This window comes from Lepidothrix coronata, unplaced genomic scaffold (assembly GCF_001604755.1).
Source record: "Lepidothrix coronata isolate B3197 unplaced genomic scaffold, Lepidothrix_coronata-1.0 Scaffold70, whole genome shotgun sequence".
Classification (NCBI taxonomy): Eukaryota; Metazoa; Chordata; class Aves; order Passeriformes; family Pipridae; genus Lepidothrix; species Lepidothrix coronata.
Window position 1 is genome coordinate 1,974,578 of NW_016690250.1, and position 18,663 is coordinate 1,993,240.

The 18,663-nt window shown below is 37.8% G+C and overlaps 1 protein-coding gene across 4 annotated transcripts in view; it reads right to left on the reverse strand.

Moving 5' to 3' along the window:
* Positions 1–4,524: 4,524 nt before the first annotated feature.
* SIM1 (single-minded family bHLH transcription factor 1) overlaps positions 4,525–18,663 on the reverse strand; it is a 54,575-nt gene continuing 40,436 nt past the window's right edge. For all 4 annotated transcript variants that reach the window (XM_017818699.1, XM_017818697.1, XM_017818698.1 and 1 more), the window contains 2 exons: positions 14,121–14,526; positions 4,525–11,044 (listed from right to left, as the gene is read on the reverse strand). In XM_017818699.1, the coding sequence (XP_017674188.1) occupies positions 10,314–11,044; positions 14,121–14,526 (1,137 nt within the window). In that variant the 3' untranslated portion in view covers positions 4,525–10,313. The remainder of the gene's footprint in view (positions 11,045–14,120; positions 14,527–18,663) is intronic.

Here is an 18,663-nt window from a genome sequence, read left to right on the forward strand (position 1 = left end):
ATTTCATGACATACAAAACACAAACCTGGGTCAACATTCAAGCCTCAGACTGTCTCAAAGCTTGCTGGCACCTGCAGTTTAGCATATTTACTACTGTAGCCAAGAAGATTGATCACAGGAAGCCAAAGTTGTTCAGTTAAAAAAAAAAAAATAAGAATCAGCTGTTTTCTTTGCAATCTGTCAGATAACCAGCCTATTGAAACCATGGGCATTTCTATCGAGCACAAGAAACATGCTGGAGAGGATACAGGAGTCATTCTAATACTTTGCAGTTGTTTTGGAGGTTAAATAGAAAGCAGCACAGAAGAAAGACTGTTCCTTTGTGATTAAAGAAAAGTCAGAAACATAACATCAAAATGCACAGTTGTGCCTTTGACTTTAATAGACCTAACACTTATGCTGTATTTTTCACCTCGCTGATGCGCTCCAAATTGAAAACACAAAGGTGCCTTTCCCTGGTATTCTTTTTTAAAAAATGACACAACTGTCCCACAGAGAAACTAGGCACAAAAAACACAGTCCTGCTTTTGTTAAAATAATTCATAAGCTGATGAAATCTCTTGTGTCAGATTCAAAACTAAGAATCTTCAGATGAAAAATGCGTCTAACTCCTGTCAGAGCTGCATAAGCTGCTTTGCAGTCTTTACTCTTCCCATTCTGGCCTCCAAATGGATGGAACAGTAAAAGGAAAGGAACAAAAGGCTCAGCAGACAGCAATCTTAGTGTCCTTTACAGGACACATTACCAGTTTAGAAAACATTGACGTTTATATGTGAACTTTTGTCATATATACCATGTACATACTAATGTGGTTTCACCAGCCATCCCACTGGCAGAGCAAAAGCGTTCTCAACAAAGTTGCCTTACCTGGTTACATACAGGCAAGACTCCACTGGGCAAGCATTTATTCTTTTACGATGAGAAGAATCTTTTGCATCTTCACTGAGTTTTGCTGGGCAGTATGAGAGAAAAAGTATAGTTTCACATCTTCTTGTACCTTCTTCCTTGCTTTTCTTACGTTTTGTGAAGTTAATAGCACAGGAGACAGGTGGCAGCCTAACCTGCTTTACCTCACAAAATAGACAATACTAATGTAAAAAAGTGTTTAAATGGTGGTGAGATGCTCGCTGCTATTTCAGTTCTCTTGCACTTGATAACTCTCTACAAGCCAGAGGGCCGTTGTTTTTCATATGTGACAAACAAGTAGACAATCGTGGTAGGTGGTACAAATCAGTGTAGTCTCAAGGCTGCTCTAGTAGATCCCAAGTACCTGGCCAGTTCAGAACTGCCTCAAGCTTCAAGAGAGGTAGAAGCAGGCATAGAAAGATTCCAGCTTGCCCTTTGGAAGTGAATCAAATGGTCTCTGGAGTTACATCTTGAGGGGAAATTGAAAGCACCCAGCTTAAAAAAGTACCTTAAGCTCTCATCACCATATTCTCACATTTCTTCTTATCAGAAAAAGAGAAAAAAGCAAATGTGCCACATTTGATAATGTACAAGTTTATCTGTTTGCAACACAGCTTTGGTATAACTTAGAAATATGTCACACTAACAATCCTAGGAATATGGCTGGATGTGAAAATTGGCTCCCATATGATATTTAGCACCTGATACACTGGGTAAAAACTGTGGAGCTTATAGTCAGTTAAAAGCTTGGAATATGCTGATACTTTCTGGGTTTCATTTTCCAGGTGTCAGTTTCTGCTCTGTGTTTTATATTAATATTTTTATTATAGAATACTTTTATTTATAGATGAAAAAAGAGTATATATCTCAAAGGACAAATACAGATAACATGATAAAAAGGACAATGCTGATGCCAGATCATGATAACAATGAAAAAATGAAAAAATAGTGAGATGAACAGCAATAACAAACATTTATTCACATATAATTTAATGCATATTTAGACATAGACATTTTTAAGTTTCCCTCTCAGGTGCATCTGATAGTTGCTTTAGTTATTATTTTCAAATAAAGCATATGTCCTCTGGTTTCAGTTTTCATCTTCATGTTCTGTTTGCAGGCCAAAAGTGACGAAGTTTTGTAATGCAGCTAAAGTAGCGTGTGCATTTGGTATGCTGAAGGCATCTATCTTTTGTCTGTAGCTTTTCTGAAAAGTTCATCACCTCCATTCCCTTAACCAATAGCTTTCTTGCAGCAGAACTAATGCCTGTGAGAAAAACATTGCAGGATCCTCAGTATGGCATTTATACCAGCTGTATAAAGAAGGGAAAGGGAAACGGGAAAGCAAGTGATGGAAACTGTTGCCAGATAGCCATTTTCCTCAATGAAAATACAATTTTCAAGATCAACAGAAGACACTTGCTGAGCAAGCTAGATAACAGGATTTGTGAAATCACAGGCCAGGACTTGAGGCAGAAGAGAGGAAAGGGAAATAGAAGGAGTAATTCCTGTGAGAGACAGAAATGAGAGGACAGACTGCTGGAGAAAGGCAATGGCAGACTGTGGGCAGAGACATCTGCAAGGATGAGCAGACTTTATGATGGTGAGGCCCAGCTGCTTCCATGTATACACAGCCTTGCACCTGGCTTCTGGACCATAGTCTAGAGTGTTGCATGCATGTGTAGTGAGACTCCTGTTAACATCCATGAAAAAAACGTGTAGTCCATCAGGCTTTGTGGTGTGGTGGATAGCCCTTTTATTCACACAGGCATGCAGCAGGCTATTTGTGACCTTCTGACAGTCAGAGGAGCTGTATCAAATGAAATTGCTGATGCTGAAGCTCTGATGGCCACCATATGGGGATACAGGAAGTTCCTGATGGTATTGCACACTTTTATTACAATGGCCATGACAGCAGATTTCCTCAGTGCAGATCAACTTGCCAGTGAGCATAGAAACCAAGAGTGAATAGATACCAGTGATCAATATCTACACTTCAGGCACTAGGAGAGAGATTGAAGAGCATGGAAGTGGCAGGACTTGAAGTACACAGAGCCAAGGATGATACTCAGTTTTGTTGCAGAGTTTAACTTGGAGAAACTAGGATTACTGTTATCCTATGGATGACAACATGGTCTCATGACTGCCTATTTGACCTCAGTGTCTCTTTTTCAGTATGGTCTTCAAAGACAGAGAATAGGTCAAAAAAGGGCACTTCTGAAACCCCTCACTGATGAAGAAAGAGAAAAGAGGAAAGAAAGAAAAGAAAGAAAAGGAGGAAAAGGAAAAAAGGAAGAAANGAAAGAAAGAAAGAAAGAAAGAAAGAAAGAAAGAAAGAAAGAAAGAAAGAAAGAAAGAAAGAAAGAAAGAAAGAAAGAAAGAGAGAAAGAGAGAAAGAAAGAAAGAGAGAAAGAGAGAAAGAAAGAAAGAGAGAAAGAAAGAAAGAGAGAAAGAGAGAAAGAAAGTCAACACATGTTTTGCACAGCTAAAGAGCATAATTTGGGGAAAAGATGACACCATTTCCTGCCTGCATGAGAACCAGGGCCAAAATTCAGGCCAAGGAGAGGGGAACTGCCTAAATCACCCCATTGGAAATGCTAACATCATGAATGCAGTTTAACTCAGTGTTGCATAGTATTCCCTAATCCCAGGAGAATCTCTGAGAACCCAGTGCCTACATCCATCCAGGAGCAAAGGGTCAGTGACACTATTGCATCTCCATTTTAGCAATTAATTGACTTGAGACTCAAAAATGGCTCTTCCATGCATCTTACATCCATCCCTGCTGCTGAAGTATTTGCTCTGTCTTGTGAATGGGAAATATGTGAATGACCACTTTCCAGAGAAAGCTGCTCTCATTGAACCACATGTAAGGGTCCCACTACTCTCTGGGACCATCTGTCTTGCAGTTGTTCACCTGCAGGAAAGAGACTCAATGACAGTATCTGAGAGGATGGGGTTCGATGGCTCAGAAACTGGTCTAGAAAGTAAGAGCTGTGACTCAGAACTCGAGCTCAGAAGGACCTAAACCCCAGACCAGGCAAGGGTTGCAGCGACTAAGCTGCTGCATAATGACTCATTACAGGTCGATTGAACTATACAGGCACACAATCCCAAGTAATAATCAGCTCTCAGATCTGAGTGTAGTTTAACATAACTTCTCACCTGTTCCTTTGTCAGAACTCTGCTCTTAGAGTATAGTATTTTAAGCACCTAATGGGCACCATGCTCCAAGTCAGCAAGCTGATTTGGCTGAGGCACAGGGATGAGAGATGGCTTCAAGAAACAAAACGAACTATTCACAAAGTAGAAAATTAATGTTAATTAAGCCTCTATGAGTCAGTTCTTCCTGATAGAATAGTATTTGAGCAGATTCAGACATCTTGAACGGGTTGGAAGCATATTATCCGTGTCCCTTCATATTTTGATAAACTTCACTCAAGATTCAGGGAGCACTTAGGATCCCCAGAAATCAAAATAAATTACTTTACCATGTCCCCTCCCAATTCTGAGAAATACTGTCATTAATTAAAATGTATTCCTGAAAATGTATCCTAGATAGGACAATCCTTAATTTAAAAATGTAGAAAAACAGACAAAAATTACATGTTGGTAGCTATATTTTAAACCAAAAAAAAAAAAATCTTCACATAATAAATACATCTTATGCACATTAAGTTCAAATTTACTTCAGAAAGCTATTTACAATATAAATAATTATAAATGGGAACACTTTGCAAGATAATGTTGACAAAGCTAAATTGTGTTTTCTACATTACATTCCAAAGGAAAACTACAGATGTTATGCTACAATGTCACCAGACCCTTTACATTGCAAGGCATGGTATTTGAAACACTGGCAATCTCTGTCTTTTTTTCCATAAACGTAACCATTGGTTTAAAGCAAACACGAAATGCTTCATCATGTCTCAAGTGCTTTTTTTGTCAGATTAGTATATTTCATGCACTGAAATATTTACCTTGGGAAAAAGTTGCAGTGCCCTAAAAGTACTTTTCCTAATAGACTTTATTTCCTTACAATGTAAAGGTGCTAATGTTTTATATTGTGTGAAAAAGATTATTTCTTGCATTTCAAAACTTCCCACTGTATCAGTAGCTGAAAAGAAAAAAAAAATGCAGTCCAAATTGCAATAAATAAAAATGTTTAAAATGGTATTTGGAATCCTAGAACAATAGGAAAGCTTGAGAACTTTGTGTGAGATGGGAGGTAAATAGTGAATACAACCAGACAAAAAGCTTTTTTTCTTCCTGTATTTGATCTGTCCTTTCAAATACAGCTTCATAGATGGAGTCATAAATTAACTCTTTTCAAAAAGGGATGTATTCCTACCAACTTAGAGCCAGATTTATCTACAGAACTCTTATATACATAAGCTAAATGCCACAGTGATGTTTAACCTCATTCCATTTTTTTCATTAATAAATGCTCCAAGAAAATGTGAAAGAGAATCACATTAGTGCTCTCACTGTTCTGAACAGAAGACTATTTACTTTTTTGATCTTCAAAATAACCCCTAAATCCTCAGCTACACCTCTAGCAAGCTTTAATAACACCAAACTGAAGGGTTACAGAAATCTGTGAGGTTTTTTGATTTGATTTTTCTGTTGTTGGGTTTGGGGTTGTTTTTTGTTGTTTGGTTTTTTTTACACAGCCAAAATATTTAACCATCAATACTAACTGCAAATAAAATAAAACAGGCTCTTCTCCACACTGCAGAGATGTCTGGAGTTAAGTCAGTATACCTACAGGAAAGCATGTTGATCCACCATTGTTCCTAATAACAAAGCCTGTATTGCCTTTAGACTCTTAGGTGTTTTAAGCAAACAGCTTGGAAAGACCAGAGCCTGAATCCTTTTGCTGCAAGACATTCACTATAGCCACCTTAAAACAGACATAGCTAAGTCTAATCCTGGAACTGTGTGGTATAATCCCCATTATACACAGCTTTGTATGCAGAAGGTCTGAAACCAATGCGTACGCCACAGCTTTGTTCCGTGACTGAAAGGTTATCTGACCTTTGGAACAGCCAGTCTGATTTTTTGGGGTGGCTGTGCCTTTTCCAGAAATACTATGCGACCTTTTATTTTTTCCAACTCACTCAGCATGCTCACACAAATGAACATATGGTGGTTAACATACTTAAGGACATTAATGAATAAATGCTGCATGTGCAGAGGCAAAAATGAGATTCAGATAACAGTGATTAAAAGAGTTTAAAAAAAGCAGAATTTCACTGTGCAACCCGTGGCAGTATTGTGGACACATCGACAAAAGCCAATTAAAAGCTTAAAGCTTAAGAAACATTTTTGGGGCTCTTCAGTGCAGAGACATATTCATTTTTCAAAACATGCTTAAATACTTCTGCTATAGAAACGCAGCCATTACAGCTATTATCCTCCAGTTTCCATACTCACATCTTGGGATTTAAGGAAAAAAAATTATAAAACAACCCCCAAACCTATTATCACATGTCAGATTTTTTTTCCTCACACATATTAAGTAGTACCTTACTCCACAAATATTCCCATTTGAGTCAATGGGACAAATTGCTGAGTAAGGTTCTTCTTCTAATTTAAGAGTTGATTTGCAAATTTGTCCAAAATCACAAACTTTATGCCCCTGGGGTGAGATTCTGTATCAAAGACTAAAGAGGTTTTTAATTCTTTAAACAAAAGAGATATACTAAAACTGTAATGCACAAAAAACATAATGCACCATCCACTGATACCAATAAGAAATGGTTTCAAAGACCGGTGGTCACTCTGTATTTGCAGTAGTTACAAAATAGTAATTTGGTGTTAATAGCAAACCAGTATTATGTTAGAGAAATTACGCAATACAGCAATTTATATTGTTTCTGTTCCAAAACACAACATACATACCTTATTTAAAGTGATAAGCTTTAGCTGATGTGGTATATTTGAAACTCATTTGGTTCAAATGCCTTGCATTTTTCAATTTTGTAAAATGTCTCTTTTCATCTGATTTAGAAAAGAAAGAAACATAAGAAGAGAGGAAGATATCCTTGAAGGATACTAAATGAAAATTTGTATTAAATAAATATGTAATGGAAAAAATAAGCTTTATATCATATTGAAAATTATACGTAATATGAGCTGCAGTGATATTATATGCTATAATTAAGATTGCAGACTTGCTTTCATGTAGCATGCGGAGTCTGTGTTTACAACATGCCATGCTTTCTGTCAATTAAGAAGAAATTCCTGGCTATCTAAAGAAGCAGGATGGCAAATAAGTTGACAAAAGGCATCCATCTCTGGCATACTGTATTGAAGTGCTAAGGAGCGCCAGTCGCTGGAATCCCATGAGGGGTACAAGCATCAGCCTTCGCTTGTAGCACAAGGAGGCTGCATGTGGAGACATCTTGACTGATTTATTCCATTCATTACAGTGCATTTTGTTGCATTTGTAGTGGAATGGAATTATTGAAAATAAGATAACTACAGTTTGGGAAGTCTTATTTTGAGATCACTGTGAATAAGATTGGGGAATTTTTATTGCATAGCACACTGGGGTTTTTTTCCTAGGCGAAATCATACAGAATACAAGCATCTTACACTGTGCCTGTTTGTTTATAAGTCTTCTATTTTTCAAAGGTGCCTGTCAGAATGCAAATACAGCAGTGACCAAACTGAGGTTTCCTGACATTAGCCAGGGAACTGCAGCTGGTCTGCAGAACTCTATTGCCTTCTAATTAAAAGCTTGATAACAAGAGTGCTTGGAGATCCCAAGAAACTTGGGTGCTGAGAAAATCCCATTCATTCAAACAGTTTAGGAAACTCTTCTGTAATACAAAATAATATTGACACTTAGACTTATTTTTATATGTACTAGTAGGGATAATATGATACCATGTACCTCTACTCTAATTCACTTTGCAAATTGTATTTTAATACTGTTAAATGAGACTCCAAATACAAGTTTATTCATATTATTCATAGGAATAATATATATCCAGAATTAGATTTATCAAAAATACTTTCTTATTCCTATGCTTTAGGAATATATACAGTTGTTGGGCTGAAAGAAGTCCATTTTGGTCCATTACTTCCTCTGAGTTAACAGTTGTCAATGTTTTTCAATTATTTGCCTTGTTTTTATCTTAAACAAATAAACAAACAAAAATCTCTAGCTGCTGCTTTTTATGACCTTTGTTATTCATTTAGCAATGAGTCAAATAATTTTGTTCTCATTTTGCCTTGGCTATCATTCAATGCCCTGTCTCTCATTTCTGCTGGTAGTTTAGATAGTTTCAGACCATTATTTACCTCTCCTCTGTGCAGAGCTTGGTGCACATCAGCGACATTACCCCTTCCTCTTTTCCCTTACAAAGATGACAGACCCAGTTTATTTAAAGGTTTTATTAGATCTTTCAGTCTCTTTATCTTTTGTTGAGCTCTGCTCCACCTCTTCTATTATGAGGTTTAGATAATAAAGACCAGACTGTGTTGCTCTTCCTTGTGTTCAATGTGCCTTTCACCAGGAGCAATCACACTGCAGTCAACAAAGGTTGCTTATGGAGTAAGGTACTACTCAATTCAAGATTCACAATCTGCCTTGGAGTGATCAGGACTATACACAATATTCCAAGTTCAGAGAGGTAATTTCCTCTGCTTTCAAGTACATCTCTACTTACGTGGTTTATAATGTTATTATTTAGCTTTTGCTTCTGATTAGTTTTATTTGGAAAAAGATATTTTTAACCCACCCATAGCATGCTGGTTTATATTTAGTCCTATTGATGACTCAGTCCCATATGTTGAGCTTCTTAATGTTACAAATGAAAATAGTCCTAGTGCTAATCTCAGTAACCACCTCAAGTCCCCTTATCTCCACATTGGCATAAGAGGGACCAGTGGTCCTGCTCCCATTGCAGTCAACTTTGGGACCATATAAATGCAATACAAAGAAGAACAGGTCTAGCAACTGTGCCTAAAAATGCCCTATTTTACATTTTGAGCATATGTTTTGTATTTATTCTTTTCCAATCAATGTCTTTTTGTTCATGAAGTTATTAAAAATTAAAAAAGTTTCTCTGCCTCTTTTGATGTCTTCTACAACTCTAGGACAGGCCCTGATAATACTAACATTTTTAATACAATTTAATTGTTTGGAACACTGATTTCCTTCTGTACTTTTTTATGTACATATGACTGATTTTGATATCTCTAATATTTTCAGATACCCATTAAAATTTCTGCTGCAAGCAAGAAAAGAATTCATATTTCTTTTTTGAAATCACACCTATTACTTTATGTCAGAGTAGTTACAATTTTCTACCTACTCCAAAACTTTATCAGAAGTTAGACAAACCACCAAACGGGTTTTACCTATTCTCTCCTCTCATATTTTTACACTGGCACAATTGCATTTGTATTTTACAGCAAAATTTCTATGATTTTATTGAGTTCCCTCTGTGTTTCAAATTAGTTCTTAATTATTCAGCCATTTACAATAACTTTTGCTTATTTTATAATTATTACTAAGTGGCATACACAGCTATAGAGTTAACTGTGTTTATCTTGGACCATTCCTAAAGCCAGTCTATTCTCCCTGTTTCTCCAGGCAATTTTCTTCCATTTCACTCCACTACTCATCTAGGGCAACCTTTCAAAAATATGAGAACAACCTCCCCTCTCTACAGCAAGACGACCAACACCTTCGTGTTTCTCAAAACTACATTGAGAATGCCCCTCTCTTTTTAATACAGTAGAAGTAAATATTTGACCAAACTAGTCAGAAGGATACTGCTCATTTGACTCTTTTCAAATCAACCATATGTAAATAGTTATGCATGTGAGTACACAAGGACCTAACAATTCGAGCTCTCTCTTCTTTCTTCCCTTCGTCAGCCATGGATGCTTTATATCATGGAGCAGCATAACATGCTTGGCCATTGGGGAATAAACAGATCACCAAAAGTACACATTTTGGTGTGTATTTCAATGGAATACATTCCAATTTTCTGTGTTAAAAGAGTGCATAGCAGTTTTGTTGTCTGGGACCCATGCAGTTCAGAAGGTCCACCCTTGGCAGCATTTCCAATCAACCACCTCTTACAAAATGTGCATAAACTGCTCTGTTAGCCTGCCCCAAACACTCCCAGCCTAGACCTCTTCTATCCTTTTCAGCCTGCATGGCACCAACTTTGAGTTTAGTTCCATTCACTCTAACCCTGCATGTCAGTGCATGTTTTTTAAAGCAATGTGTGTTAACTAACTTATCCCCCAAACCTTAGGTACTTTTTTCTAGTGCACTGTGGTATATGAAATGCTGGTAAGGACAAGGGCATGAAAATATGTATCTTCCAATTAGATCTCAAAGGTTATTTTTTAAAGCCCAACAGTTTTCAGAAAAAAACCTGTCAGCTTCCATTCGTTATTATAACAGATGTTCCCTTGTGTCCTTGTGCTGGATCTTGCTGCATCCTTAAGTGAGAAGTCACATCAAAGTGTGATCCATTACAGCCTAGTGAATAGTTTCTAATTGTTTCAGTGTCATATAGATGCTCCAGGGCATATCCAGTTAGTGTGTAAGCATGCTTATCGAAGTACTGCCTGTGGGAGCTGTAGTAATTTGGAGAGGCTGCTGGGTGGTCTCCTTGGGTTTGATGAGGGGACATGTCTGAATGCAGGTAGTCTTTAGCAAGTACCAAACTAGGTTTTGATATTCGGTCAGAACTGGGGCTGCTTATTCTAGATAGTGTTGTGGGGCTGTTGTCATAGTCATTTTCATGTGGGCTCATAATCTTTCCATCTCGCTGCTGGATGTGTTCACAGGGAGGAGTGTTGGCAACCGTCGGGACACGGCAGACATCCCCTGCCAACTGCTGCTGAGGGTAGTTTGCAAAACAGATAGCATGCTTCTTCCCTGTGCCATTAATGGAGACCAGCGGGTCGGGAGTGGTTTTCCGCAGCTGTAGTCTGTTTTCTTCTTCTTTAATCATTTGCTGTGTGGCTCTTATTAGTGTTTCGATTTTGCTGGGCTCATGTGGACTGCTCTGATATTGCTCAGTCCGGTATCGGTCACCTGATTCACTGGCAGAGCCAGGATCAGGTGAGCTAACAACACTGTCCTCATCCCAGTGTCCTCTTCCTAGGAAAGAGAGAAAGGAGAAAAGCATTGAGGTCTAAGGAGACAAGTGATCTTGCAGAACATGTAACTGTACCTTATTTTACAGACAGAAAACCAAGATGGAGACAAGTGACTCATAACAATGACCAAAAATGACCTCTTGCTTTTCAGTGGCAAATTCTGGTTTCCAGTGTCTCCGCATGGAACAAGCAACACAGTTGGAAATATACAAAGACATCTAAGTGCCTCAACACAGACAGCCAGTGCCACCTGATACACTCTAGGGTAACCAAGCACCTGCCCAACAGGTATGGCACCAACTCTACGGGAACTCTGTCTTCTGAAGCAGCTAGAAGTCATGCAGGGTATCTTAGGGCATGTCAGAGTGCCTTCACTGCCAGTGTTCAGACCCCTGACTCCTCCCTCTTTGCATCAACAAGGTCTAATGAATAGAGGCCATAGTAAAACCAAAAATCTCAGGGACTTAAAAATGTGCAGTATTTTAGCATGTGTTCCTAGGTCTCTCCAGGAGCTGAAACATAGACAATGTTGATAAATAGCTTGTGGTCATGTAGTGACTTTATGCAGGTTACACAACAATAAATAACTACAAGTAATGAAGCAATTCTTCTTCAGGAGCACAAGAACCCATAGCTGTTAGAGAGAGTTACTATAAAAATGTGGTGTCGTATCCCAATGCATAAATATTTCCTTTTGGAATGGGAAAATATAAGTACATTTTTACTTCTCTTTAAAAAATAAGGCCCATAGACATATTAGAGAAGGTGTTCAGCTTGCAAGTAGCTGAAAGGACAGAATCAGACCTGTCAGTCCTCACTAGGAAGTGAGTGACCCCAAAACCTGAGTAGCCAGCTAAGGCTGCATTACGATCTGCTGAAATACACACCTGCAGGGAGGCCTGTAGGACCTGCACACATTACTTAATTATGTCTTTGCCTTGGCACATACAAAGTCCTCTGCGAGGATGAGCCCCTTTGAGTTGGTTGACAGTACTCCTCAAAGGAAACCCATTTTCAGATTAGCACAAGGAGTTCCCCCTGTTCTGTGTTGGGTCAGGTCATACAGATCTGTTAGGGTGGCAGACCACTACCACTGTGTTACAGAGTTCAAAACAAAAATCAGTGATGGGCTTTTATAATAAACATATCCTGCCATTTTCTGAGGGAAGTACTGCACTATGGAGTATCATGGCATGAATTTATCCTTCACATCCTCTTAAGATCTGGGCTTAAAATGCCAGAGCTTGGAAGTAGAAGGGAGCTCCAGCCACTGGACTGCATGGTACATCCAGCACTCCTTGATGCACTGGGAATTTGGTCAGATGCAGCTCTGAACCACATGCTGAGTATATCTCACTGCACAAACCATATCTGCACTGTCCTAGACTTCCTGAGTATGACCAGAAACACATGGGCTCATATGCATTATCTACTGGTCAGATAACCGTCATTGTAAGGTGACCCCAAGCCAGAACTAACAGAATACACATTAAAAGAACTGAAAAAGAAGAAAATATTTTCTGACCAAAGTAACTTCTCTGACATCAATGTTCACATATTATTGTCCAAGAGTTTAATTTGTGAAAGGCCAAGATTTGAAACCTAATGAAAATGGCACATTTGCAAGGGAAGCTGAGATGTTACTCTCCTCAACTAAGACCCATGCCAGGTTTTTCTCCCAAAGCTACATGCAGACTGAAAGCCTACTGAAAAATCTAAGACGATACAAAAAAGAAAATAAATGCAGCACCTGGAATTACAGCAAAACCAAGCAACAAACTAAAACCAAATTATATTGTCTGTTTGCATTGATTATCCTTGTTAAACGTATGGAATAAATATCTAACCTTTTTGCATTTGCACCTTGGTGTGATATTGCTATGCTTAGCAAGAATTATCATGCATAAGATTTGCCAGCAAAATTATCATACTTCACTATGTTCTCTTTTTGAGAAGAAAAAGCTAGAGAAACACCAGTAAGACAGAAATACAGAACAGACACAAAAAAGGAGTTGTGTTCTCACAAGAAAAGTGGAGAATAGTCCTCATGAGCAAAATTTAGGGCTCCTTTCCTTTCCTAATTTTCATCTGACAGCATTTCCTATAACTAGCTGTTTGATAATTTTTTCTATTCTCAACATAATTTTCCTCAGATTGGGGTAAAATGACACAGTTCTTTTTTATTTACAAAGCCTCATTCTGCAAGTCAATGCACTAGTATTAATGTAATTCGTTTTTATGAGTTATTTAGAGGCAACCTATGCTTTGATAGACTATTTTACTAGAAAAACTTTTTTTTTTTGATGCTGCATCTATCCTTAAAACCTTGAACTCTGACTTTTGGGTCAGTTGCTGTCTTCCAAGACTCAGTCTGTGACTTTTGAATCAAGCACCTTCAGACTTTTCCAAACCCAAGATCAGGCTTTGACTGTGATTTATTTATTAGATTCAGCCTCTCAAAATGTGCTCATGTACTGAGTTTGCAACCTGTCAGACAGGTCAAACAAAACTTTAGGCTTGGTGCTGAAAGGATGGAGAGATTCCACTGGCTAAAAATTACAGCTGAGGATACATGTCTGAAACCAAAAACAAATATTAATTTGAATTGCCAATTTTAAATAAAAACAAATATAAAGTCTTACAGAATCTAGGAATAACCACTAGAGAAAAAAGTCACTTGGAGAACAATTTTTTAATATCTCACTTGGATTTAGCTCTAATTTTTTGCTAAACATACTCCATCCAAAGTAGTTTGATCTTAAACAAAATAATCCATTTGATAGAAATATGTTTTTTACTTGACTTATATTTTTATGATCATCCTTAAAATCTCATCAGTCAGGCACTTCCACTGTAATGAATATACAACAAAATTGTATTTTGCTGCATATAAGCCAGACTGTAAAACTCAACTTGAATTTCAAGTGTCCCTCATCTCCAGAGATGTGACCTCAGAGACAAGAATATAGATCAAAAGGCTCTCTCATTTTCCATTTTTCACATAAAAAGCTGAATGTATATGTCATATTGCTCTATCTGAGGTGGTGTCGCTTCTGCAAATCCTTGTTATCTCTTACCATGAATCCTGTGCACTGATGTTATGTGGGGCATACTGTTTTCATACACTTCTCTGCTCTCAGGGGACGACTTAGTCAGAGGCAATGCTGAACGAGAACCCCACCAGCTCTCCCTTCCCGGCTGCGGTGTGCCAAGGAAATACCGTCCAGCTTCACATCTGCCTCCTTCACAGGCCTGAGTGTGGAAGTGCCTGTCATCAGTCAGCCTGGAGTGCTCTAGTGCAAAGCCGTAGCAGAGCGCACTGCGGTCTGAGTACTGTCTGTAGGCACAGGAGACATCGTGGTGCTGGGAGCTTGGTCTGTCTGCAGGCTCCAGGAGCTGGGGAGAAGCCGTATCGGTCAGAGGGCTCCCACCCCACTGGCTCTCGTGGTCAGACTCAGATCTCTCAGTGTGAAATCCAGAATACTGCAAAACAGGAGAAGCAGCATGGAAATTACCACACCTGCATGAAATCTGCAAGTGACTGCACTGGAAAGGCAGAGTGTGTATGTGATAGGGTGTTTTTTGTGAGCGTGCCCACATGTCTGCACCTTCTGATTGGACTCCTGGTCCTTTCCCGTACAACACTCTGTAATGAGCTCACAGATGACAGGATAGACCTCATGAAAGTCTAAAACATCCCATGTCGACCCTTAATAGCCATCTTCTTTATGATGTGTAATATTAGGCTCAGCAATATCAATGCTGCAATTCAATATTTTTTTAATATGTCCAGGTTTTTCTTGTTGCTTTGAAAGCTAGTGCTTCTGCTCAGCAATGGTGCTCCAATGCACTTCAGCAAAGCGCTTACAAAAGGGGCTGAAATAACACTGCTCCTGGAGCATTCTCACATGTCGAATTGAAACCGGGTGTATTTCAAGGGGTTTTTTTCTAAGGGTTCACTCTCTTTTCCTCATATTTTGTTTGTTGATGGTTTTGTTTTTCTTACCTGGAACTGTATCTTTAAACTACTTTCCTCCTACTTGAAGGGGAAAGAAAGCCTTTTGTCGATCCTGGGCTACCAACACTTCACCAGGATAAAGCTCCAAAGTTATGGCAGACAGGTAAGAAGCTAAAAATTAAAGCTCTGATGCAATATGGTAACAAGGAAAACCCAGAAACTATTTGCTAGAAAAGGTGACTTCTAGGCAAAGCAGGCACAGTGGGCATTTGGCACCCTCACTTAAGCAGGGCCCTCCCAACACAGAATAAGCAACTAGCAGGCAGTTAGAAAATTGTCCAGAATAGGAGCATGGGCATTTGTTTAGAGAGAAGTAAGAGTTAGGTTAAATCTCACAGATTTCTAGATGCTATTAATGAATGTTTCAAACTTTCAGATAATTTTTGGGAAAGGAAAAAAAAGCTTATTAAACCTCCTAGAATTTACCTATCTCATTTTTAAATCTTTTTATTTATTGGAACTGTCAAACTTCACAGAACAGCTTTAAATCAATTTCTCCCATGATATGGACTGGGATAGGACCAAAGCTGTACATGCTCATATCCTCAGCACTACACACTCATGTCACAAATCAGTGTATTACAACATGAAACTTCAGAATTCTCCCATTCCTTCACTCACCTTCCAGCTGCCCACTCTCCGTTTTCTTTTAATAGGCCTAACATAAGCTTACCTGCCTTTTCATTAGATTAAGTTGCTATGAAACTCCTCATTACCAACCAGAACCAAAGTTTTATGCACTTCCCAACTGAAAGTACTGACCAGATGTTTGACTTACAGAAACATAAACCATCTGTGCAACATCAATAGCGGTTTTGGCATTTAATTGGGTATTTCTTCAGTATTGCAGTTTATGTTTGTGAATACTGTTTGTTAACACGATAGGTTATTTAAAGGAAACAAAGAAAAGGTCATGGCTTTGAGGAAGTCAATTATATTTTGTTATTAGTTGTCAGAAGAATACCCATAGGCAAAAAGCCTACCAGTAGATATGGAAGAGGTCAGGAATTTAGTACCACTATACGCATCACAAGGTTTTAGAGATTAAAGGAAAAATATGAATTTTTATGAAGGTAAGATAGTTACAGAGCCACAAAAGTGTTCTTTTAAATTCCAGTAACTTGGTATACATTAACTAGGAACTTTATTCAGTCATCACAGTGTTATGTGATCAACTGGAGCATCTAACTCTTCTAGCATCCTTTCAGATCTAAAGTCTGCAAACTGGTTAGTCACAAAGATATATTCTACATAGGTGAATAACTGTAAACTTTTTAGGCAAAAATGTATAGATAAAACTAAGTTTCCAACAAAAAAATTAGAAATCGTTAACAAGACTATTAACAATTACTAAATTTTAGCCGAAATGAAAATAGACAAAAGGAAAAATACTTTTGTATCTCTTCTTAATTTTAGAATTATTTTTAGTGGTTTTTTTGGATTTGACTTTTATAAACTAGTCTTTTTAATTTTAAAAATTAAGCTGAAATATTATACAGTATAAGCAAGCCTAAATGCAAGTATAGAAAAGTCAAAAGTTCATTTATTTTCTCATTAAATCAAAACTCACAGAATATGTTTCTTTCATGGGGAGGGCAAGGAAAACTAATTTCCAGTAATGTAATGAAAAAATTTTGGACAATTTATTATGATAATAAATGCCAGAGAATCTTTCAGACTGAAAGCTCTTAATTTCCTGTAGCTCTACTAGATATTCTTCTATTAGTTCTCTTTTTCTAAGGACACTTCAGGGTCCAGCATCTCTTCTCTTGAAGGGAATCTCTTCATTTAACTGAAAACCTGTTCAGTTAGTTTTTCTTTTATCTTGAACCTAATCACAAAAGACTCAATTGCACAGGCCTTTGTGCACTTTTCTTAGAGAAATGGAAATACTCTCAAAGCATGTGTTTTTAGTGTATCAGGAATGCATCATGTGATGTCATACAACAATGTAGTCAAGACCAACTTTACTTAATGCATCTTCTTTGTACTCAATGTACATTATAATTATTTGAGATCTGACCTGTAGCAGCTGCTACAGACCATGGATAAAATTAAATTAATTGTTTGTGACCTGCCTTGTCTGCCAACATAGTTTGATATGAATACTTACTCTTAAGGTAAAACATCAGAAGGCACAGGGCAAAAATATGTCTAATTCCCTTTAAAGATAGCCACACATCTATTTGGTGTCATGAGGCTGCTCCACCACTGCAGTCCTACTACTGCCTCTTCTGGAAATCGAATGTTGACAGGTGGAGACTTCAAATATGGGCATGTGTGACATGTTGATGGGGAGAGAAATGAAAGGATGATCAAAGATATTGCTTTACTGGAATGGGAGTGGAAACATTATCTCTCAAGTCAGAATGAGGCTCCCATATGTGATGAAAGACCATAAAAAATGGAATCAGATTTAATGAAAATTACATCAAATTAAAATCAGTGATTTTTTTTTCCCAAGTCCAGTCATGCCTCAGCAGAAGTGTTTTCCTTTCTATTAATTTTTGCCTTCTGACTTCTATCAGGATCCAGAAGACAAAAGTAATTTATTACTTTCTGGTTTTTGACAAAGTTTAACCAGCAGTGAGAAAGAACTTCAGACAGGCAACATCTGAAATCCTTTCAGATGATTTCTGAATTGTCTTCTGGCATATACAACAACAAAATATAAATTAAGTGGTACTCCAGCTGGTTCCTGGAAACTGAATTGCCACCTCTGAAAATTAGAAATGTCTTCCAGAGTGTTAATTCAGTGTGCCATCACAGTGAGAGCACGCTAGTGGAATCAGCACTGACATAGAAAGGGGCTATAGGCCACCACTGATGTTATTTTCACTCCAAGAAAAACTTCAGGAGGGCTGAAGGGTGAGGAAATAGGAAAATATAAATTCCATGTCTAAAAAAAGCTTACCCTATGAGAGCCCGTGGAAGTATATTAGGCCAGTAGACAATTTATTTTTTCTCAGGTGATTTTCTTTTTCCTGACTTTCCATTCTTACAAGTGTCTCGCTTGCCTGAGGACTCATCTTGTCATACACAGCAACATCAGCCTGCTCCACATACCATGCCAGATGTTCAAACAATAGATGTTATAGATATATAATTTTCTGGCAGACTACTCAGGTTTTTATTATTATAAACATTAAATATATAGTGAAACCCTCACAGAGTCCTCTTTTCCATGAAAAACTTTCACTACATCAGCATTAGCAGCTTTCCTCTTCATTTGTGTCTTAACCATGAGAAAAAAAATCACAGATGCGGGCTGCATTGTACTAAGAACATATGCATGCTTTTAAATCACTTTTATCTTACTTTTTACTAATGTAATCCTGAAATGTAAAATATGTTCTTTTCGCATTTACTATTATAGGCAGAACAGATGGTGAAAGGCTTAGATTAAAGTAATACAGCATGTCCATTAAAATAACCCCCACTGCTGGTGACTCTTCACCAGACCAAGAGTTATGTTTACTATAAAAAGAGTGGTTTGCTTTGCTTTTGAATACACCAGAAGCTGCCAAAGCTTTAGGCTACAGGAAGAAACTAAAAAAAAAAAAAAAACCAACAAAAAACAAACAAACACAAAACCAAACTAA